Source organism: Eubalaena glacialis, chromosome 19 (genome assembly GCF_028564815.1).
Source record: "Eubalaena glacialis isolate mEubGla1 chromosome 19, mEubGla1.1.hap2.+ XY, whole genome shotgun sequence".
In the NCBI taxonomy this organism is placed as follows: domain Eukaryota; kingdom Metazoa; phylum Chordata; class Mammalia; order Artiodactyla; family Balaenidae; genus Eubalaena; species Eubalaena glacialis.
The window spans coordinates 1,341,498-1,365,601 of record NC_083734.1 but is presented as its reverse complement, the minus strand read 5'-3'; the positions used below and the strand labels follow the sequence as shown (position 1 = coordinate 1,365,601).

Here is a 24,104-nt window from a genome sequence, read left to right as displayed (position 1 = left end):
TTTTTGTGACAAGGTGTCTAGGTAGCTATCATAAGTGATGTTTTTAAAAACTGAACAAAGACTTTGGCCCATAATAAACGGTTAGCCTCCAGCACCCTGTCCTCGTGTCAGGAGCCCACGCTGCAGGGTCTGGAGCTGTGCTCAGCACCTCTCATCCCACCCTCCCAGGCTGCGCATGCTGTGCAGCGGGGGCCCAGCATCTTACTGGAGAGCAGTGCTCGTTTTCCAGGACTGGATGCTCAGGACCTGGTCTGAAATACTCGCAGGCCTTCCTTTTGGTTCTGTCTTCACTAATGCCAGCCTGCACTCCTTTAAACTGGGGGCCCTAAGGCTGCATCCCAAAGTACACCCCATAGCCCACTCGTTCATGGCTCGTTCCAGCATTCCAGGGAGGGCCTGCTGACCTGAAGGTATCCTCTGGCCTCTGGTCCAAGTTACTCTTCCCTGGGTCAAAAGACTAGAGTAGACATGGGTGCCGGGAACTGCCACTAGCGAAGTATCTGCTGTCTGAGGTAGGATGCTATCTTTTCTTTTCAGTCAGAGACGGCCTTAGCTGCTGCTTCTCATATACTTGAGACCAAGAAAGAGTGGCTTTACTCTGCTTTTACTTTCTGAAATTAGATACGTATTTTCAGATATGGGTCATAAGCATGACCTGTAGCTTACGTCACCTTTAATAGAACAGCTGGCTGTCAGCGCTAACACACAAGAGTGGATGTGGGCTGTGGGAACTGAGCCTGACTGCTTTTGCTGCCAAGCCCTTCCTTGCCCTGTGGCCTCGGTGTTCTGCCGTCCAGTTGGAACCCCTCTCTGCCCTTTAGCCTGATTTTCTTGTGCATAACATGGCAACTTATTTCATGACTAATCCTTCCAGACCTGAGCTCATTATCATTTTTAAAAATTAATTAATTAATTAATTAATTAATTTTATCTTTGGCTGCACTGGGTCTTTGTTGCTGTGCGCGGGCTTTCTCTAGTTGCGGCGAGCGGGGGCTACTCTTGGTTGCGGTGCGTGGGCTTCTCATTGCGGTGGCTTCTCTTGTTGCGGAGCATGGGCTCTAGGGGCGTGGGCTTCAGTAGTTGTGGCACACAGGCTCAGTAGTTGTGGCTCGTGGGCTCTAGAGCGCAGGCTCAGTAGTTGGGGCACACGGGCTTAGTTGCTCCGCGGCATGTGGGATCTTCCCGGACCAGGGCTCGAATCTGTGTCCCCTGCATTGGCAAGCAGATTCTTAACCACTGCGCCACCAGGGAAGTCCCTCATTATCATTTTTCATTTTGGAGGGTTTTCAGATCCCCTCCTTTGGTTTTCACATGTAGCTCTTAATGGTTTAATTTCTATGTGTGGTTTCTGAGTAGATTCTAACAACTTGTTTTTATTGACGGTTCAATTTATTTTATTTTTGTAACTGAGAGAAGAAAGGACTCTTAGGAACAGATTCCATCTGTGAAATGCAATGTAGAATTTTGGCTAAAGGGTGGAGAATGGAACAGATGGCATAAGAGGTGACGTGCCTGCTCCGAGTTGGTTTCTCGGTGACGGTCTTGTTTCTAGTTTGAGGTTCCGAAAGCCTCAGTAGAAAGTAGGAGAGCAGTGCAGACCCACAAACTTTCCGGCCGCCTGGCCCAAGTAACAGGCACCTGTGAAGGGGCTTTTCACCTTCACACTCTTTTGACTTAGGTCTGGAGCTCCGTTGTGTGTACTGCGAGAAAACACAAGCGGACACCTGGGCTCCTGACTTCCTCTCTCTGGTCACTTCCTGTGTGGGGGTGAGTGGGCGTGGCTGGTGCAGGTGGGTGGAGCCTGCCTCCCCTCTCTCCACGTGCCTGTCCTGCTTTTGGCTCTGGCTCACAGCACTGCTGGGCTGACTGTCCCTCTCTGCTATAAGCTCATCTCCAAATGCTGGGACTCGTGAGCAAGATTTTTTTCCCACTCCCTTTTTTTTACCACCAGTCTTGTCTTCCAGTTATATCTGAAACTAGCAGTTTTAAGAAGCATTTTGGTATAAAATGCCAAATATATAAGCATGTTATATGCCATTTTCAAAAAAAACCAGGCCCCTTTTGACCTTGCTTTACATAGGAGATTTATTTCCTGATCTGGAAATGTGGCCAGCCAAGACTTAGTTCCTTTCTTCCACTTGGGAGCTGTCCCTTGTGCTCAGAGAAGGCCCCCAGACACCACAGCAAGTCAGTGGGTCTGAGTTACTTCTTTGTCTAGCTCTCTTGGCCATCATAAGTGCGGAGGGTGAGACAGGAAGGCGTTGGCACAGCTACCTCTGAGAGTCTGGGAGACGCAGGGCCCATCGGTGTGGCCGTGTGTACTGCAGAACAGAATGACATGTGGGAGATCTTTAAGAATTTGAAAAACTCCCAGAAAGAGTTGAGATTGTCTATATTAGCAGCTTCACCTGGTCAGGGGAGTTATGCTGAAGTTGAACCTGACTCTAAAATTAGTGGCTTGCTCTGGGGTGTCTTTTCCCACCATCATCCTGAGTTACTGGGCAAAGCTGCACTGGTTTCTAGTTTACGTTCTGATTCTGTGAGAATTTGCCAGACTGAATGCAGATGCACTCTCCTTACAGAAAGTGGGCTGAGGATGGACCCCCTTAACCTGGTGCCGTATTTGCCTCGGGCAGAGTGGTCCCTGGGGCCAGGAGACCAAGGCTGGCTTGCGATGTTGGGTCAGGTGCTCAAGGAATACCAGACATGTACAAGACGGTGTGTGGTTTCTCTCTTTTCTTCATGTCAAGGGTTGCTGGCTTGGGCTTTGAACAGGTGCATGGAGCTGTGGTTGTCTCAGTGGGGTGCCTTGCTGGGTGGGTTTATCTTCATCCTCTTCCTCCCCTGGGTATGAGAAAGGGGTGGACAGGACATTGTGGCCCTTGTCTGCTCTCTCTTTGCTGTGTTGGCCTCCATGACTGTTGCGTTGGCCGCATTTTGTTTGTTTGTTTCTTTTTTATTTTTTTTAAGTTTATTGAATTGTAGTTGGTTTACAATGTTGTGTTAACTTGTGCTGTACAGCAAAGTGACTCAGTTATAGATACACGTATTGTTTTTCATATTCTTTTCCATTATGGTTTATCAAAGGATATTGAATGTAGTTCCCTGTGCCATACAGTAGGACCTTGTTATTTATCCATCCTATATATACTAGCTTGCATCTGCTAATCACAAACTCCCACTCCTTCCCTCCCCTACCCTTCCTCCCTCTTGGCAACCACAAGTCTGTTCTCTATATCTGTGAGTCTGTTTCGTAGATATGTTCATTCGTGTCGTATTTTAGGTTCTACATATAAGTGATATCATAAGGGTATTTGTTTTTCTCTTTCTGACTTACTTCACTTAGTATGATAATCTCTAGGTCCGTCCATGTTGCTGCAAGTGACATTATTTCATTCTTTTTTATGGCTGAGTAACATTCCACTGTTTGTGTGTGTATGTGTGTGTGTGTGTATACCACATCTTCTTCATCCATTCATCCGTCGATGGACATTTAGGTTGTTTCCATGTCCTGGCTATTGTAAATAGTGCTGCCATGAACATAGGAGTGCACATATCTTTTCAAATTATAGTTTTGTCTGGGTATATGCCTAGGAGTGAGATTGCTGGATCATATGGTAGCTCTATTTTTAGTTTTTTGAGAAACCCCCATACTGTTTTTCGTAGTGGCTGCCAATTTACATTCCCACCAACAGTGTAAGAGGGTTCCCTTTTCTCCACACCCTCTCCAATATTTATTATTTGTATACATTTTAATGATGGCCATTCTGACCAGAGTGAGCTGGTACCTCATTGTAGTTTTCATTTGCATTTCTCTAATAATTAGCAATGATGAGCATCTTTCCATGTGCCTGTTGGCCATCTATATGTCTTTGGAGAAATGTCTATTTAGGTCTTCTGCCCATTTTTTGATTGGGTTGTTTGTTTTTTTGTTATTGAGTTGTATGAGCTGTTTGTATATTTTGGAAATTAAGCCCTTGTTGGTCACATCATTTGCAGATATTTTCTCCCAGTCTTTTCATTTTGTTTATGGTTTCCTTTGCTGTGCAAAAGCTTATAAGCTTGATTAGATCCCATTTGTTTATTTTTGCGTTTATTTCTATTGCTTTGGGATACTGACCTAAGAAAATGGTACAATTTATGTCAGAGAATGTTTTGCTTATGTTCCCTTCTAGGAGTTGTATGGTGTTATGTCTTATATTTAAGTCTTTATAGCCATTTCGAGTTTATTTTTGTGTATGGTGTGAGGGTGTGTTCTAACTTCATTGATTTACATGAGGCTGTCCAATTTTTCCAACACCACTTGCTGAAGAGACTGTTTTTTTCCCTATTGTATGTTGTTGCCTCCTTTGTCGAAGATTAATTGTCCATAGGTCTGTGGGTTTATTTCTGGGCTCTCTATTATGTTCCACTGATCCATATGTCTGTTTTTATGCCAATACCACACTGTTCTGGTTACTGTAGCTTTGTAGCATTGTCTGAAGTCTGGGAGGGTTATGCCTACTGCTTGGTTCTTTTTCTTCAGGGTTGCTTTGGCAATTCTGTGTCTTTTATGGGTCCATATAAGTTTTAGGATTATTTGTTTTAGTTCTGTGAAAAATGTCATGGGTAATTTGATAAGAAAAGCATTAAGTATGTATATTGCTTTGGGTAGTATGGCCATTTTAACAGTATTCATTCTTCCAGTCGAAGAGCATAGGATGTCTTTCCATTTCTTTGAATCATCTTCAGTTTCCTTTACTAATGTTTTGTAGTTCTCAGCATATAAGTCTTTCACCTCCTTGGTGAGGTTTATTCCTAAGTATTTTATTATTATTTTTGTTTTGATGGGATTTTAAAAGGGATTGTTTGTTTACATTCCCTTTCTGTTATCTCATTGATGGTGTAAAGCAATGCAACCAATTTCTGTATATTAATCTTGTATCCTGCTACCTTGCTGAATTTGTTTATCAGTTCTAGTATTTTTTGTGTGGAGTCTTTAGGGATTTCTATTGGGTTGGCCAAAAAGTTCGTTCGGGTTTTCCCATAACATGAAAACCCGAATGAACTTTTTGGCCAGCCCAATGTATATAGTATGTCATTTGCATATAATGACAATTTTACCTCTTCCCTACCAGTTTTTAAAAAAATATTTATTTATTTATTTGGTTGCACCTGGTCTTAGTTGCAGCAGGCAGGCTTCTTAGTTGTGGCTTGCAGGCTCCTTAGTTGTGACATGCGAACTCATGTGGGATCTAGTTCCCTGGCCAGGGATCGAACCCAGACCCCCTGTGTTGGGAGCACAGAGTCTTATCCACTGTGCCACCAGGGAAGACCCTCTTCCCTACCAATTTGAATACCTTTTATTTCTTTTTTTTTTTAAAAAAATGTATTTATTTATTTTGACTGCACTGGGTCTTAGTTGTGGCATGCAGGATCTTCGTTGCGGCATGTGGGATCTTTAGTTACGGCATGCGAACTCTTAGTTGCGGCGTGCGGGATCTAGTTCCCTGACCAGGGATCGAACCCAGGTCCCCTGCATTGGGAGCATGGAGTCGTAGCCACTGGACCACCAGGGAAGTCCCCTTTATTTCTTTTTCTTGTCTGATTGCTGTGGCTAGGACTTCCAATACTATGTTGAAGAGAAGTGGTGAGAGTGGGCATCCTTGTCTTATTTCAGATTGAGATGATCGTGTGGTTTTTGTCTTCTTTTGTTGTTGATGTGGTGTATCACATTGATTGATTTGCATATGTTGAACCATCCTTGTGACCCTGGAATGAATCCACCTTGGTCCTGGTGTATGATCTTTTTTATGTGCTGTTGGATTCGGTTTGCTAATATCTTGTTGAGGATTTTTGCATCTATATTCATCAAAGATATTGGCCGATAATTTTCTTTTTTGATAGTATCTTTGTCTGGTTTTGGTATCAGGGTGCTTGTGGCTTTACAGAATGTCTTTGGGAGTGTTTCTTCCTCTTCAATCTTTTGGAAGAGTTTGAGCAGGATCAGTATAAGTTCTTCCTTGTATGTTTGGTAGAATTTGCCTGTGAAGCCATCTGGCCCTGGACTTTGTTTGTAGGGAGTTTTGTTTGTTTGTTTGTTTTAACAGATTTTATTTCACTTCTAGTGATCGGTCTGTTCAAGTTATCTATTTCTTCTTGATTCAGTTTTGGTGGGCTGTATGTTTCTGCAAAGTTGTCCATTTCTTCTAGGTTGTCAAATTTATTGGCATATAATTGTTCATAGTATTCTCTCATGGTTTTTTTGTATTTCTGTGGTATCAGTTGTGATTTCTCCTCTTTCATTTCGTATTTTGTTTATTTGGGTCTTCTCTCTTTCCCTCTTAGGGAGCCCGGCCATTGGTGTGTTTTTGTTTACCCTTTCAAAGAACCAGCTCTGGTTTTTATTGATTTTTTTTCTATTTTTTTTTAAACTCTATTTATATTTTCTCTGGTCTTTATTATCTCCTTCTTTCTGCTGACTTTAGGTTTTCTTTGGCCACACTTCCTTTTCTTTCTTTCTTTTTCTTGGCCATGCCGTGTGGCTTGTGGGATTTTAGTTTCCCAACTAGGGATCAAACCTGGGCCCTTGGCACTGAGAGCACGGAGTCCTAACCACTGGACCATCAGGGAATTCCCATGTTTGGCCACATCTTCTGTTACAAAACTTGGGATATGGGATTCTGATTCCTGACAAAGTTGGGGTCTCTTTCTTCCTAGTTGTTCATTTAATTAAACCAGAGGGCTTATGAAGCCATAAAAATTAAATTATAGTGAACTGTATGTTTAATGAGTTTGCTTTATGTCATAAACCAGGGCCCCTTTCAGACAACCTTGGAAATCCGATTGCTGGCTTTCAGTTAGTGATGGGTCGTGATGATGCTGGTGCCAGCCGTGTTTACTGATCTCTTACCCTGAGCCAGGGACTGCACACACACTTGTATGTGTTAATTCATCAGACCACAACAAACCTGTTTTTTTTTTTTTTAATTTATTTTTGATTGTGTTGGGTCTTCGTTGCTGTGAGCAGGCATTCTCTAGTTGCAGTGAGTGGGGGCTACTCTTCATTGCAGTGCGCAGGCTTCTCATTGCAGTGGCTTCTCTTGTTGTGGAACACAGGCTCTAGGCACGCAGGCTTCAGTAGTTGTGGCTCGCGGGCTCAGTAGTTGTGGCTCGCGGGCTCTAGAGCTCAGGCTCAGTAGTTGTGGCGCACGGGCTTAGTTGCTCCGCGGCATGTGGGATCTTCCCGGACCAGGGCTCAAACCCGTGTCCCCTGCACTGGCAGGCGGATTCTTAACCACTGCGCCACCAGGGAAGTCCAGCGAACCTGTTTTACAGACAGAGGTGCCAAGGCCTCAGTGTTGCGGCCCTGACCCGGGCTGGTGAGTAGCTGAGCCAGGATGTGAACCCGGCCAGGAGGCGAGGGCTCATCTTTGCAACCCCTGTGCTGCCACTGCCATTAGTTGGTGTTTTCCAGGTGGTCTCTGAAACCTCTGAATTTTTAGAGGCAACAGGGCTGCGTATTGGGGCTTGACCCCTTGTAGCCTTCAGTGAAGTTCTGGCTCAGCCCCAGGTTATGGGTCTGAGACAGGCAGGCTCCACAGGGCTGTGGTCTCCATGGGCCTGTGTCCACCCACAGACCCAGAGGCTGAGCCGGTTGTCCTTTCCTGAGCAGTGTCCCCACCTCCCTGGGCTTCCTGGGCATTGTCTGGGCCCCGGGTGATTTGAGCCAAGCAGGGTGGTCCACCTTGGGACCTACGTGGTATAAGGATCTGGGATTGCCCTGGGGATAAAGCTCTTCCCGCACAGCTGTCCCGCTGGGCTGAAATGTATCCCACAGCCTGCCGTCTTCAGGGGCTGTGCCCTGTGAAGACCCCTAGGCAGCACCCACAGACCCACGGAATGGTGGAGGTGCTCCTGCCTGCTCTAAACCTCTCTGAGTACTACCAGGTGCCAAACAAAGGATCTTTGTTTTTGTTTTTGTTTTTTAAATTAATTAATTAATTTGTCTGCGTTAGGTCTTCGATGTGGCATGCGGGATCTTCCTTGCAGCACGTGGGCTTCTCTCTAGTTGTAGTACACAGGCTTCAGGGTGCGTGGGCTCAGTAGTTGTGGCACACGGGCTCTCTAGTTGTGGTGCACGGGCTCTAGAGCGCAGGCTTAGTTGCCCCACGGCATGTGGGATCTTAGTTCCCTGACCAGGGATCGAACTCGCGTCCCCTGCTTTGGAAGGCAGACTCTTAACCACTGGACCACCAGGGAAGTCCCCAAACAAAGGGTCTTTGGGTCCTCACCTCTCCCCTGGGACTCGGCCCTGCCTGAACGTCCTGTTGAGGGCAGGGGTTGGTGCCAGTAGTACCCGGGTAAAGAGCTTGGCACTTCAGAATCCACTTGGATTGCCAGGGCATCCACGTGTGGGTTTGGCACAGTGTAGGGTAAGAGGGAAATGTGTCCACTTAGCAGACAGTAGCCGGCGTCTTTCAGAAGTAGATTAAGTGGAGGTTGATAGGAAAGCGTCATTTTTGCAGATGTTCGTCCAAGGATGTTAATTTTTTATAGTGATCAAGAATTTGGGTGTATTTGGAAAGGGAGGTGAAAAATTAAGCTAAATACTGAACTAGCTTAGTTGACAGTTCAAACTGGAGCAGAACGTTTTAGCTTAGATCGGGACGGCCCCTCCCAAACCTGGACTTCAGAGTCAAAGCAGCTCAGGGCACAGGCGGATCCGTGCTGGGATCTGTGTGTTCTTGGCTTCATGGTATCCACAGAGTGGGTGCTGTCTTGGGAAGGGAGCAGAGATATGTTTTTAAATATGCGGAGTTGAGGGCTTGGGAGGTGGGCGAGGGCTTTACGCAGTCACCGCAGTGTGATGAATGATTGAAGGCTGCAGGCTTGTTCGCGGGAGCTGTGCGCTTACTCCCAGCCCCTTCCTCCCCTGGAAGCTGACGTGCTGCTACCGTCATAGTCCTGGAGGGCCCGGGGGGGCATCTCAAGGCGGCACGCGTGGTGCTGCTCCCCCGTAGCTCCTCCTCAGCGTTCCTTTAACCCCGTGTCTCCCCTCTTGACTGCTGCTCTGGGCCCAGGGGCGTGGGGGGTGGGAATGAGGAAGGGAGGGGCAGCTGTAGAAGGAACGGGTGTTTCCTAAGCATGGACCCCGCGTGGGAGTGCTCACCACGCTCCCGTGGGCTCCTGATTGGTCAGGCTGACGCAGCTCGCCAGTGGCACTTGGTGGGCACAGGCCACAGTGCAGCAGGGCCTCCACTCCACGGCCTGAGCCTGCGCCCACTGGGCAGAGGGCTGCTTGCCCTGCCATGAGTCCCCCAGGCATCCGGAGGCCTGTGGCCGTGGAGGAGACTGTCCAGGGAGGAGTGTAAGGATCGATGGGTATGGCTCCTTTTTCCTTTTAAAAAAAGTTTTTAGAAAAACTTTTCCAGTTTCATAAATATTGGGAATTGAAAATGATACTGGGTGATATTAAGTTCCTCAAAACAGATTGCTGCAGGAGACTTGGGGCCTCCTTGACGCACTTCAGGAGCTGGTCCTCAGCTGCCTGGGCGACGTGCGTCTGCACCCTGCCACCCGCTCGTGTCCGTGCAGAGAGGAAACTGGTTCCACCACGCTGAACGGTCCACACGGGGCGCAGGGCCTGGGGAGACACTGACGGGCTCAGAGCTGAGGTCCGCACCAGAGATCTGGGGTCTGTGTCAGACTTGGGGGAGGAGGGTTGGTGAGTCCCTGGCATCCTCCCACCTTGTCACTAATTTATCTGGTTTGTCTTCCAGAAAGAGTCTGCTGAGGGCGAGGGTCATGGACTTCATCACCTCCACGGCCATCCTGCCCCTGCTGTTGGGCTGCGTGGGCGTCTTCAGCCTCTTCAAGCTGCTGCAGTGGCTGCGCACGAGAGCCTACGTCCGGAACGCCGTGGTGGTCGTTACCGGCGCCACGTCGGGCCTGGGCCGAGGTGGGTGGTGGGGCAGTGCTGGGGGGCGGGCAGCGGCGTGGGTGCAGACACGCGAGGTGGGCCGGCAGCTGGGCAGCACGGGCGGCACTGCCCTTGGTCCAGATGGAGACGGAGAGCTTAAGTGCAGTGAGAGACGGACCTGACCTTCGGCACCAGGGCCGGAGGCGGAAGCCAGGGAGGAGGCCGCGTGTGCACGTGGGGCAGCCTCAGCGCCGGTCGGTGTGGAAACAGGCATTTGTATGTGGAGGCTTTCAAAAATGGACACTAACTTAGGGCCAAACAAAACGTTCCTTTTCCTGGGTTCAGCGAGCATCCCAGGTTTACGGCTTTGGTGTCACCTCCAACTTGCCGTCCCCTCACGGGGCAGTGCCTCCAGCCGTGCCCTGGCACCTTGGCAGGTGGGGACAGGATCAGTGAGGCCTCAGCTGTTCCTCAGCTGGGTTCTCCAGTTGAGCTCAGATCTAACCTAGTGACCATGTGGAGCTTCTGGGTCCCAGGCCCACCCCACGCGCCTGTGCTAACCGTGGCCGTGTACCAGGGCAGGTGCAGGTGTGTCGGCATCCGTACATGCGCCACGCCACCCCTGCACGCCCCCCATGCTCGCGCTCAGTTCCATGGAACGAGGCCGAGAGGCGCCCTGAGTTGGGGTACACCCAGCGCCCCTGCGTCTCCTGGCCGGTGAGAGTACAGCCAGTGTGGCCCTGGGCCATGTGCTGGCCCCTAGGCCAGGTGCTGCAACAGACGGATGTGAGGCAGGGTCCCTCCCTCCGGGAGCCCGTGGTCTGTGCAGAGAGGAAGGACTTCTCTCCGTGTGTTGCCCTTTCAGGACGGGTGTTGCCCTTTCAGGACGGGTGTTCCCAGCGGGCTGGCAGGGGAGGCACCTAGGTGCGTGCTGGCTTGGGCTCATCTCCCTGAGTCCTCACAGCTGACGCTCAGAAAAGGTGTGGCTTGCCCTGGGACTTGTAGGCAGGAGCGCGAAGCCAGGACTCAAGCCCTCGTCTTGTCTCCCTGGGGGAGGGGGCAGGGTGGGCCGCGAGCGGTAGGGTCACGCAGGGGCTGCTGGTACTTGAGAGCTGCGGGAACACGGAGGAGCAGATGGGGAGTGGCATGCAGGCGGCCAGGGGACCTGGGCAGACGGCAGGGAGCAGGGGTCCGTGCGTGCACCAGCATGGTGTTCAGGTGAGCTCTCGGGGGTGACCCCGGGTCTGTCATCAGATCTCCAGGCCCCGAGCCATAGCCGGGCCTCTGACCTTACTCAGCAGCTAAATATAGGGTGTCAGCAGCCGCCGCTCTACCACAGAGAGAAGCCTTTTTTTTAACGTCCTTGAAGTGTGCCTGGGGGTTGGCTGTGAGGGACAGGCACACTGTGGCGCCGATGCGCACACACGTGACGGAGATGCTGTTCTCTCTTCGTCCGCGCTTCCTCCTGTGCCACCAGGGCCGGGGAGGGGACGGAGGACAGAGCCGCCTGTCTGTGTGCCTCTGTGCTCTTCCCACCGTCCCCTGGATTCCATCGGAGGGCCAGGAGGGCGTGTGTCCCTCCCCCTCTGGCTGTCTCGGTACAAACACCCCTCAGCGACTGCCCAGGAGGCGTGGGGAGGAGACCCCGGCCACCCTCATGGCTCTGCCCGCCCTGGAGGCCTGGCTGACGTGCTGAGTGTTCGGACAGCTCTCGTGTTTCTCCTGCCTTGTCTCCTGGCTTGTCCTTGTGGCCTGGCAGGACACTGGGTGAAGGGACACATCTCGGCCCCGAGGCCACGAGCAGCTAGTGGACTTACAAGCCGGTAGTGCTGGTGGCCTGGGGACCGGCTGGCAGCCCAAGATAAATGTATTCCTTTTTCTCTCCACCCTCCCACCTCTTTGTATCAGCTTTTTCAAGAAATGAAAATGGAATTTTCTCAGCCTGTTGGCATTTCTGTCATTCTCTACACGAACTTTAATTTCCTCCCTTGGCTTTCCTTGGGAAGCAAAGCTTAAGCAGAACGCGGGTGACCAGTTTCCAGAGCTGTTCAGACACTTGCGTGTCCCCCACCTTGGATCTTGGTGGCACCTCACAGAATGTCCATCATGGTGGCCAGGTCGGGACAAAATGGGGTGAGGAAGCCAGCAGGGCTTCGGGAGTGATAGGAAACGGACCTCAGGCGCTCCTGCCCCCAGCCCCACCCCCGAGGAGGCTCCGCAGGGCAGGTGGGATGGGGGCCGTGACCCAAGCAGACCCCGGGGCCAGAGCGGGGGCTGTGGCTCTGTCTGGGTTTGTGCCCTCGGTCAGGGTGAGCTTCAAAGAAGACAACACCGCACGCCTGGAAGTGCACCGGTTTAGTTGACTTGAACCTCCTTCCAGAAAGCTCCATCTGGGTCAGGCTGGGAGGCGCCGGCCCTGGGATAGCAAGTGAAGCTGCAGGAGGCTCCGTGTCTGGAAAGAAGGCTTTGCCGCCAGGGAGCCTCCTGCCTCCTTCCCTGAGGGACGCTGGCATTCTCCCTGCTTCGCTTTCAATGCGTTGGTGGGGGAAGGACCCTGCCTGGACCCCGGAGCCTCCTCCCTTCCTGGATCCCTGACCCTCCGGTGGGCTCCTGGGGCCGGCCTTGCCCTCCTAGCAGCCCGCGGCACCAAGACTCCGCTTGACCACCTGGCCCCTGAGACTCAGTCTGGGACCTGGGGGTGGCCGCATGGTCAGCTGGGGCCACGGGGGCTGCACACACCTGCTCTTGGGCACCTGAGGGAGACTAGGCCTCTAGTGAGGACAGACTGTGCCCCTTTAAGCCGCACGTTTCCATCTTCACTAACAGCCAGTCTTTAGAACATTTTAAAAAGGCAGCTTAGAAACACAAACGCAGCACTTGTGTAGCACCTTCTCTCTGTGCGGTGCTGACCGTGGCCGCTGTAACTCGCTCAGTCCTGGTGCTGCTGACCTGCATCTACAGAAGAGGAAAGTGGGGACAAAGAGGTCGAAACTGCCCGCATCACAGGGCCAGTCAGGGTTGGGAGTCTGAGTCGGACACAGGAAGTCTCGCTCATGTCCGTCCTCTTGACCGCGGGGCTGTGCTGCTCTCCGTGGGCTGTGAGCTTCGGGGCACTGAATGCTCGGCTGTGTTTGGGGGCAGGGCGAGAGGACCTCACCCCCTGCTTCCTCCCTCTCCCTGCCCCTCCCGTTGTGGCCTTGGGATTCACACATGACCCTGGCTGGCCCAGTCCTAGAGATGCTGCCCCCACCAGGGCTGATCTGGTCCCTCCCAAGGATTCTGACACCAGAGCTTGGAGGGAACAGGCCAAGGGCACCCTTGTCTGGCCAGGGAGTGGTGTCCACGGGAACGCAGAGCTGTCTGCAGCCCCGCCCCCATCTGGTGGAGAGGCCAGGCTGGGAATGAAGTGGGGAAGGGACCTGCTAGCATTCAGAGAGCCTGGTTCCTGCTACCCAGGACCCTGGGCCACCACCACTCCTGTTCTTCCCATCTGAACCATTCAGCTCCTTCCCTTAATGCTTGAGCTACCCTGGAATCCTCCTGATAAATCCTCTTTTTGCTTTGCCCCGGGTGACTTGAGTCTCTTTTCTTGCCACCAAAGAATACTAAGAGGTGCCCAGATAGTTCTGGACTCCCCCGCCATGGTCTTCGTCAGTTGTCACCTGGATGCTGTAGTGACTCAGAGGAACCCCCAGCAGGAGGGAACCTTTTAAAATGATGCCACCCTTGGACTTCTCTGGCGGCACAGTGGTTAAGAATCTTCCTGCTGATGCAGGGGACATGGGTTCAGGCCCTGGTCCGGGAAGATCCCACATGCCGCGGAGCAACTAAGCCCGTGAGCCACAACTACTGAGTCCACGTGCCACAACTACTGGAGCCCGTGCTCCGCACCAAGAGAAGCCACCGCCATGAGAAGCCCATGCACCGCAATGAAGAGTAGGCCCCGCTCGCCGCAACTAGAGGAAGCCTGCGTGCAGCAACAAAGACCCAGCACAGCCAAAAAAAAAAAAAAAATGATGCCACCCTTAATGCCGCCCTGCTGCGTGGGCGCTCGGCATACTTTAGCTCTTTAACCTCCTCGCAAGGCTGTCAGCCTCCCCACTTTCTGTCCCCGCTGCGTGTGTCCACGAGCCCTCGGGCCTGTGTACTCTCGGGAGGAACAGCCTGCAGGCTTCAGGCCTGGGGGGAGCCTCTCCACCCCTTCTCACCAGAGTCCCATGTCCCCCGTGCGTCCACAGAACCACAGAAGCAGCCCCGGCCGGTGTGTGCCTGCTGCGTTGAGGTGATGGCATCCCCGAGCTGGCGCTGCCTGACCGTCGGGCACATCCCTGGCCTCACTGAGCTCCTCGCCATGAAAGTGGGGATACTGCTGTCAGGGTGGATCAGAACTAAAGGTTATGCTGGAAAGTTCTGAGCCTGGTATCTAACAGTCTGTCCCCCAGCTGCTGCCTTCCTCCTGCCCGTGGACGTCTGTCACAGCCCCGAACGTGGGCTCTGCAGTGGTGACAGCAGAGCTCCCTGTGCCGGGGCCCTAACCCTGCCCCACGGCGGGCCGGTGCCGATGGCTGGGGAAGAAGTAGCCCTATGGTCTGGGGCTGGGGAGCTGGGAGCTGAGCTGACGGTGAAGGCCTGGGCCTCCCCAGCTGCCACGCTGCTTTCTTCTTCCTCTAGAATGTGCCAGAGTTTTCCATGCTGCGGGTGCTAAGCTGGTGCTCTGTGGCCGGAATGCCGAGGCCCTGGAGGAGCTCACCCGAGAACTTGCTGCTTCCCGGGCTACCAAGGTGAGCCCAGGCAGGGGTGTTTTTCGTGGGGAAGAGGTGCAGCCCCGATCGGCCAGTGGGGCTCAAATCCACCACTTTCGCAGCGCCGCGAGTTTAGGGAGGCCCCTCTGTGAGTGCTTTCTTCCTCCCCCATGTCTCCGCTAATACCTGTGCACCTCTTGGCGGTGGGAGCCGGGAGGTTGGCGATGACTTTTAACATTTTAAGTTAAGATGACATTTAACATTTCCTTTCCAACTGAGGTGCCTTTTATCCTTTTTCTTGTCTAACTGCTCCGATTAGAACAAGCTATGCTGAATAGCTGCAGTGAAAGTAGACATCCTTGTCTTGTTCTGGAGCAGAGAGGAACACTTTCAGTCTTACACCAGTGGACATGATGTTAGTTGTAAGTTTTTCATAAATACCTTGGGGAATTTCCCCTCTATTCCTAGTTTTCTGAGAGTTTTTATCATGAAAGGGTGTTGGATTATGTCAGATCTCTTTTCTGCGTCACTTGCGATGGTTACGTGGTCCTTCCCCCTTCATTCTATTAATGTGGTGGGTCATACTGATTGATTTCCTTATGGTATACTACCCTTGCATTGCTAGGATAAATTCAGCGTGTTCATGATGAATAATCCTTTTAATATGCTGTTGAATTTGATTTGTTAGTGTTCTGTTGAGGATTTTAGCATCTATATTCATAAAGGATTTTGGTCTGTAATTTTCTTGTGGTGTCTTTATCTGGCCTTGGTATCAGAGTAATGCTGGCCTCACAGAATGAATCAGTAAGTGTTTTCTCCTCTTCGGGTTTTTTTTTAATATTTATTTATTTATTTGGCTGCGCCAGGTCTTAGTTGTGTAATGCGGGATCTTTTGTTGCATTGCGTGGGCTCCAGAGCGTGCAGGCTTAGTTGCTCCGCGGCATGTGGGAACTTAGTTCCCTGACTAGGGATCAAACCCGCGTCCCCTGCATTGGAAGGCAGATTCTTAACCACTTCACCACCAGGGAAGTCCCTCCTCTTCAGTTTTTTGGAAGAGTATAAGTATTGGTGTTAATTCTTCTTTAAAATTTGATAAAATTCACCAGTGAATTTGGTTCAGGATATTTTTTGTTGGGAGGTTTTAGGTTACTGATTCAGTTTCTACCTGTCACATGTCTGCTGAGATTTTCTGTTTCTTCTTGAGTCAGTTTAGGTAATTTGTGTGTTTCCAGGAATTTGTCCATTTCTTCTAGGTTATCTAATTTGTTGGCATACAGTTGTTCATAGTATTCTTTTATAATCTTTTTTATCTATGTCAGGTCCCACTTTCAGTTCCAATTTTAGTTATTTGCATCTTTTCTTTTTTCTTTGGTCTAGCTAATGGTTTCTCAATTTTGTTGATCTTTTCAGAACACCAACTTGTCATTTCATTCATTTTCTTTGTTTTCTATTCTCTCTCTATATATTTTTGTTTTAAAATATTTTATTTACTTACTTATTTGGCTGCGCCGAGTCTTTAGTTGAGGCACTCGGGATCTTTATTGCCGTGTGTGGAATCTTTAGTTGCAGCATGTGGGATCTAGTTCCCTGACCAGGGATCGAACCTGGGCCCCCTGCATTGGGAGCGTAGAGTCTTAACCACTGGACCACCAGGGAAGTCCCCTATATTTTGTTTATCTTCTTTCTAATCTGCTTTCCTTCCTCTGCTAGCTTTGAGTTTAGTTTGCTCTGTTTCCCTAAGATGCAAAGATATGTTAAAGATATGTTATTGATTTGAGATCTTTTTTTTTTTTTTTTTCCCCAGCCATGCTGCACGGCATGTGGGATCGTAGCTCCCCAACTAGGGATCGAACCTGCACCCCCTGCACTGGAGGCGCAGTCTTAACCACTGGACTGCCAGGGAAATCCCCTTCTTTTTTAATATAGTCATTTATAGTTATGTTTCCCTCTTAGCACAGCCTTCACTGCATCCTGTAAGTTTTGGTATGTTACGTTTCCATTTTCATTTTCTTCTAAATATTCTCTAATGTCCCTTGTGATTTCTTTTTTGAGTCAGTGGTTGTTTAATGTCCCCTTGTTTCCAGTTTGCGTGGTGTTATTGGTTTCTAGTTTCATCACTCTGTGGTTGCAGAAGATAATTTTTATGATATTTACCTTTTAAAATCTGTTGAGACTTGTTTGCGACCTAACATATGGTCTGTCCTGGAGAATGTTCCATGTGTGCCTGTGAAGAGTTATGTATTACACTGTTGCTCGGTGGAGTGTTCTAAATATGTCTGTTAGGTCCAATTTGTTTACAGTGTTGTTCAGGTCATCTATTTCCTAATTGATTTGTCTGGTTGTTCTATCCATTATTGAAAGTGGGGTATTGAAATATCAAAATATTATTGTAGAACTGTCTATTTCTCCCTTCAATTCTGTTGATTTTTGCTTCCTATATTTTGAGGGTCTGTTATTAGGTACATAAGTGTTTATAACTGTTATACCTTCTTGTTGTAATGTACCTTTTAACATTATTATATAATGTCCTTCTTTGTCTCTTGTAACCTTTTTTGATTTAAAGTATTTTTTTGTCTGATATTAGTTTAGGCACCCTAGCTCTCTATTTGGTTACTATTTAAATAGAATATCTCTTTTCATCCTTTTCCTGTCAATGTGTCTTTGGATCTAAAGTTAGTCTCCTAAAGACAGCATATAGTTAGGTGTTTTTTTTTTTTTTTAATCCATTCTGCCAATCAGTCTTTTGATTAGAGGGTTTAAACTATTTACATTTAAAGTAATTACTATTTAGGAGGGACTTCTGCCGTTTCGCTATTTGTTTTCTATATGTCTTGTAGCTTTTTTGTCCCTCATTTCCTGCATTACTCTCTTGTGTTTAGTTGATTTTTTTGGAGTGAAATGCTGTGATTCCCTTCTCATTTCCTTACACGTATATTCTATAGCTATTTTCTGTGTGATTATCATGGAGATTACATTGAATATCCTGAAGTTGTAACAATCTAATTGGAATTTATACCAACTTAATGTCAATAGCACACAAAAACTCCACTCTGTCCTCCCCCATTTCTGCTATTCATGTCATAGATTACATCTTTATACATTGTTTGCCCAGTAACATAGATTAACAATAGTTTTTAAATGCATTTGTCAAATTATGTAGAAAATAAAGAGTAGAGTTACAATCCAAAGTTACAGTACTACTAGGTTTTATAATTCCCCATGTATTTATATTCCTGGAGATCTTTATTTCTTCAAATGGCTTTGAGTTACACTGTATAGCTTCCTTTCATTTCAAACCTGAAGGACTTCATTTAGCACTTCTTGCAGGGCATGTCTAGTGGTAACAAACTCCCTCAGCTTTTATTTATTATGGGAACTTTAGTTTCTCCCTCATTTTTGACGTTATAGAACACAGATATAGAATTCTTGGTTGACATTTTTCTTCTTTCAGCACTTTGAATATATCAACCCACTGTCTTCAGGCCTCCAAGGTTTCTAATGAGAAATCAGCTGATAGTCTTAGTAAGGATTTCTTTTATGTGAGGAGTAGTTTCTGTCTTGCAGTTTTCAGATTCTCTGTCACTTGGCTGTGATTGTGATGTGTCATAGTGCAGGTCTCTGAGTTTATCCTACTTGCTGTTGAATTTCTTGGATGTGTAGATTCATGTCCTTCATTAAATTTGGGACTTTTTCAGCAGTTATTTCTTCCAGTGTTTTCTCTGCCCCTTTCTCTCTCCTCCTTCTCAGATTCCCACTAGGAGTGTGTTGGTCCACTTGGTGGTGTCCCACAGATCCCTTAGGCTCTGCTCACTTTTCTTCATTTTTCTTGTTCTCAGATTTGAGAATTTTAGTTGTCCCCTCTTCAGGTTCATGGATTCTCTCTTCTACTTGCTCAGATCTGCCTTTGGACCCCTGTAGTGTATTTTTCATTTCAGTTATTGTACTTTTGAGCTCCAGAATTTTTTAATAATTTGTTTCTAGTGATATTCTCATTTTGTTATACATCAGTTTCCTGCCTTTGTCCACATCTTCCTTTAGCACTTTGAGCATCTTTAAGACAGTTGTTTTAGTCAGTTCATTGTCTGGGCTTCCTGAGGAATGTTTTTCTGGGGATTTATCTACATTTTTGAATACCAGAAGGCAAGTGCAACTCCATTAAACCTACTGGAAGCCACTTCAGCAGGTGGTGGTTAAAAGAGTGCAGCCTGCTTCCATGCTGCAGCTCGGTGATCAGAACAGCATCCACCATCAGAATGCAGTCCTGGTATGTGGAAGACAAGGTCCTTATTGTCTACCTTGGCTCCTTCAAGCCGCAAGAGAAATGCGGGTTGCCTTTCCCACAGCTGCCCACCACAGGGGTGGGCCCACCATGGAGCTAATGGTTGAAATTGGCCAAAATTGTCTATACTTTGTCAGCCGAGCACTCCCCTGGAAGCTGCAGGCGTTCAGACAGACTCCAGAGTCATGACGTCATTTCACTCCAGAGAGTTGCTGCCAGTGCAGCTGTCTAGGCAGAGGCAGGGCTCCAGGCACTTCCTTCTCCGTGCTCCCTCTGAATCCACGTCCCCTCCCTCTGACTCCACGTCCCCTCCCTCATCTTCTTAGATTCTGCGACGGCCCCTGAGTTAGACTGCTTGGCTCGTCATTCTCTTCAATTACAGAATTTGTCTGTCTCCCCCACAAGACTGCATGCTTTAGGAGGACAGAAGCACGTCTGTCTTGCTTTCTGCCATGTCCCCAGTGTTGAGCATATAGGGGCATATAAAAATGTTTTGTGAATGAAGAATGAAACTGATCTGGCCTGAGAAGGATAGCAGCTCTGTGACGTAGGACAGTGCAGCGCCAGGCTGGCACAGGGCGGCCAGGGGAGCCATGCTTCTGTCATACGTGACCCCTGCCCCGTGGCAGTTACAGTCAGTTAAGGAGAAAGGCTGCCCAGGTCAGGTGTGACAGGGTTGGCAGGCTCCTCCAGGTCACATCCTTCAGAGGAGAAGTGTTGTGACCTGTCCCTTCACGGCCAGGCCCTCCCAGCACTGAGAAGCAGGGCCTGTGGCTCCCACGCCCGTCGCTCTGAAGCTGCGTTTGGCTTCTGTCCTCGCCCAGGTGCAGACTCACAAGCCTTACACGGTGACCTTCGACCTCACGGACCCTGGGGCCATAGTGGGGGCTGCTGCGGAGATCCTGCAGTGCTTTGGCTATGTGGACGTGCTCATCAACAACGCTGGGATCAGCTACCGCGGCACCATTGTGGACACCAGCCTGGACGTGGACAGGAGAGTCATGGAGACAAACTACTTTGGTCCAGTTGCTCTGACGAAAGGTAACCGTCTTGGGTGGAAAGGAAGACGAGCACAGGCACGTCGGTATTCTTTGTATTTCCCTTGGTTCCTTCTTCCTAGACCTGGCCTGTCCCATCCGTTTGACCCTGGAGTCAGTGCTGTCCTTACAGCCTGGGTGTTGGCTTTTCTGGGCTTTTATTTGCATTTTCTTCAACTGCTTTACGGTCTTACGTCGAGATGTTCTCCTCAGCAACAGCCTCATCTGCACAGTGTTGGCTCCATGTCTTTCCACTGTGTCTGCACACCTACAGAGTGGGGCCTTCTGACGTCCAGCCACGGTTCTCACTCCAGGGAGAGGCCCTCCCTCCCCTCCTGGGCGCAGGGGGCTAAGAGTTCCAGCAGACAGTCCCCCCCCGAGGCTCTCAGCATGAGCTGCAGTGACCTCTGCCCTCTCCCCACAGCGCTCCTGCCCTCTATGATCAGAAGGCGCCAGGGCCACGTTGTCGCCATCAGCAGTATCCAGGGCAAAATCAGCGTTCCTTTCCGATCCGCGTGTGAGTACTTCCTTCTCCTTCCCACGTTTCCTTTATTGTTTTCTCCCTATTATAAAAACAACACGTTTACTGTCCAGAATTCAGACGTTAGAGAAACACTCAGCACAGAACGTGCAGGGACAAAATCAGCGTGTGCTCCTGAGCAGAGGCCTGGGCTCAGCCCCAGCTCTGCTCCTCGTGCCACGTGTGACCTCGTGCCGTGGCCCCCGTGCTGTGCCCCCCAAGTGTTGGCCCCTCTCGGTGCCACCACCGTCGGCCCACAGGTGCTGCCCCGCCACCACTTTACCGCATGTGCCTCCAGAATTCTTCTACATGGGATCAAATGTGCAAAACTGGGGCACGTTGTATGTAGTTTTGTGGTTCACTTATTCCATTTGACAGTGTATCTTTCTGCATCAGCACATATGGATTTACCTAGTTCCTTTAAGTGGATATACAGTCATTAATCGAATGGATGTGGCATAATTTCCTTAGTAGTTTTCGTGACACGTGAGGATTTGCGTCCCTTCAGTCGGTGACCAGTAGCAGTGATGTGCTGTGTACAGCATCCTTCAGTATTTTTATCTCTGGGCGCTCATGGGAGGGTTTCAGTAAGATTAGTTCCAAAAAGTGGACATAGGACCAAAACAGGAACGCTGCCAGCTTGACTTCAGTTCCGACTCTCACCTCCCTGCATGAATGGCTACGCCAGAATGTTGAGATTGCGCCATCACGAGCACCAGCAAGCAGATTCTACTTTTGTTAAAAGATTTGAAAGGTGATTTCACGAACTGTCCTGGGAACTGCATTCTTTGCTCCACCATCTGCAAGGAAACACTCAGCTGTAACAGTCTCCCCCTCTCCAGATGCTCAACATAGCCACGGGAAGGGAGGGGAGGGGCGAAGCCGCCTCCGCACCGTGAACGGACGGCCACGCACACCCAGCTGGACGACTGGGAACCACCCGTCAGCCCGAACGCAGCGCAGCCGTCCTCCTGGTGCCGGCTGTGTGTCTGGGTCGGCCGTGGGACTCGTCTGAGCCCGCACTGCCCCCTCATGTCATCAGACAGTCTCCACGGCCGTGCTCAAGACAACGTGAGACACCCGCCGTATCCGTGCTTGTTTCTGGGGTGGTTATTTCCCTTTGCCAGTTTTCTGTTTCACTTCGCTGGCGCAGGACAGCCGCCTGAGGAATAGATATGCAGGCATCACATGTGACAGAGCAGATGAGGCAATAACAGGGAAAAGGATTTACAGGGTCAAGGAGTTCTTTGTACTGAATTATTTCCAAACTTCACTTGGATTTAGTCCCACTGAGTTTTGTCCTCCTCTTGGCTGTGACTGCGTAGGTCACACTTGGTTGTTCTGGGTGCTTTATAACCACCAGGCCGGACAAGGCGGTGCCTCCCGGGCACGTCAGCCAACCCAACGGGCAGCAGTCTCCCCACTCGTGAAGTGGGGGTGGCTTCGTGTACCTCTCGGGGCTGTTGTGAGGCCGAGTGGGAGGATCCAGGAGGGGTGTGGGGCACGTGGAGCCCTGGGGACCACAGTCACGGCGTTGAGGTTAGCACGGCCTGGCCGCGGACCTACACACAGCCCGAGAGCTGTGGAGACCGGGGGTCAGGGAGGCCCCCAGCTGGCTCAGTCCTCTCGGGCCCCGGCCTGGGCCGTGCCTCTGGAATCACGGCTGGTAGGAGCGTGTCTCGAGCCACCCACCCGCAGAGCGTTCGTTCGGCCAGGCCGGTCCTCCAGAGGCTCTGCAGGGTCCGGACGCTCTAGGGCTGCTCACAGGGCCTACAGTTATGTGGCTGAGGGATGCCCTTTCCTCAGGCTCGAACGTGTGCACTCCAAATCTGGAAACCGTCAGTGGAGATGCTGTTTCCCAGCAGTGCCATCGTAGGGTTCCTCTGTCCCCTCAGAGCACCTGACGCCGTGCAGTGAGGCTGTTGCTGGGGAGCGGAGGGGGCCCGGACAGCTCTTCCAGGTGAAAGGCCATCCTGTAGAAGCTGTCAGACAAAAGACGTGAGGCGGCCAGAGGTGGGTTTGTACACACGCTCCTGCACGTGCAGGGAGCCTCCCTGGACGCACTGTCGCAATGTGGCCTGTGACCACAAGGAGCATGGCAGCCGCCCCGTCTGTCCCCCGCTGGAGAGAGCTACGTGCAGGAGTGGCACGGAAACAGGCACAGCGTGAGGCCACGTCCGTACACATGTGCCTTCTGTGTCGCATCCCGCGTAGGTACCTGGTTGATGTGAGAAATGAATGCTGAGAAACCGGCAGCCTGGCTCTCTCTGGGGAACCGTACTGGAGGGCACAAGGAGGACCTTCACTTGGTGACTCTATTTCCTCCTGAACTATTTGAATATTTTACCCAGTAGGCATTAAGTGTTTTTTTTTTTAACTTATAATTTAGATGAATGTCACACTTAAACCTTGCAGGAACAGTACAAAGAACGCCCACGCACCCTTCCTGCACATTGCCAGTGGTTCACGTTTGACCATGTGCGCTGTGTCATGTGTGTGAGCGTACCTGTATGTGAGTGTATCATGTACAGTGTTTTCCCTGAACCACACGAGGGCAGGAGACCTGACACCCCCGCGCCTGTCCAGGGCCCAGACCGGGCGCCTCTGACTCAGGGAACGAATGCGTCCCCGCCCCTCACTCACCTGCCTCTCTGGCCACCGACCTTTGCAGACGCGGCCTCCAAACACGCGACCCAGGCCTTCTTCGACTGCCTGCGGGCCGAGGTGGAGCGGCATGACATCGAGGTGACCGTCGTCAGCCCCGGGTACATCCAGACCAGCCTCTCCCTCAACGCCGTCACGGCCGACGGGTCCAAGTACGGAGGTTAGGCCCTGGTGTCGCTTTTCTTCTATGCAGAGCTACCTGATGATTCTGTGGTCGTTTTCATTTTCTTTCAGAAAATAAGTTTAAAACTAAACCACTTGACGTGTGGGTGTTGGTCGTACATACTGACGACTGACCTCACTCGGCATGAACCCGAGCTCAGTGAGTCTCTCGTTTCATTTCAGTGAGTCTCTCGTTTCATTTCAGTGATGGACGAGACCACGGCCCAGGGCCGAAGCCCCTCGCAGGTGGCCCGAGACGTGCTGGCTGCCGTGGGGAAGAAAAAGAAGGATGTGGTCCTGGCCGATGTGGCGCCTTCCCTGGCTGTTTACCTGCGGACTCTGGCTCCCAGGCTCTTCTTCAGCCTCATGGCCTCCCGGGCCAGGAAGGAGCGGAAGCCCAAGCGTTGCTAGTGCCTGTGCGGGCAGGCGGCGCGGCAGCACCGCTGCTGCACGGCGACAGGTGTGTCTGCGTGGACTGTACTGGATTCTTGCCTCACGGGGAGGGGAGGGAGGGAGTCACGCCTCTCCCGCAGACCCCCAGCCTGTCCTGCTGGAGGAGGACAGGCTTCCTCTGGGGGAGGGGTAAAATGCAGCTGGGTCTAAACTCTAGGACATGAAGGAAAGGGTTGTGCTGTGGAGCTGTGATCCCCGAGGGCAGGCAGAACCACGCCTCCTTTGAATTTGGGTCTTGCGATCAGAAGACATCCTGTCATCTGACCCAGTTCTCGTATTTGACTCACCTAGCGCTGGGGGCAGAGCCCATCCCTGGGGCTCGGGGAGAAGGCTGCTGCTGCCTTCA

The 24,104-nt window shown here is 50.5% G+C and overlaps 1 protein-coding gene and 1 long non-coding RNA gene across 8 annotated transcripts in view; one reads left to right on the top strand and one right to left on the bottom strand.

Moving 5' to 3' along the window:
- Positions 1-24,104, top strand: part of DHRS7B (dehydrogenase/reductase 7B) — a 42,064-nt gene that overhangs the window by 11,987 nt on the left and 5,973 nt on the right. For 4 of the 7 annotated variants that reach the window (XM_061175604.1, XM_061175601.1, XM_061175602.1 and 1 more), the window contains 6 exons: positions 9,762-9,940; positions 14,573-14,682; positions 19,747-19,963; positions 20,384-20,476; positions 23,151-23,303; positions 23,511-23,765. In XM_061175604.1, coding sequence (XP_061031587.1) covers positions 9,787-9,940; positions 14,573-14,682; positions 19,747-19,963; positions 20,384-20,476; positions 23,151-23,303; positions 23,511-23,716 — 933 coding nt within the window. In that variant the 5' untranslated portion in view covers positions 9,762-9,786 and the 3' untranslated portion in view covers positions 23,717-23,765. Of the gene's footprint in view, positions 1-9,761; positions 9,941-14,572; positions 14,683-19,746; positions 19,964-20,383; positions 20,477-23,150; positions 23,304-23,510; positions 24,103-24,104 lie in introns of those variants that run through there. The other 3 variants (XM_061175600.1, XM_061175598.1, XM_061175599.1) reach the window with 2 other exon arrangements.
- On the bottom strand, positions 18,732-23,349 carry LOC133079889 (uncharacterized). The gene is made up of 3 exons (XR_009698336.1): positions 23,123-23,349; positions 20,891-22,697; positions 18,732-20,522 (listed from the first exon to the last, which is right to left on the bottom strand). It is a non-coding gene; the product is annotated as an uncharacterized LOC133079889 (long non-coding RNA).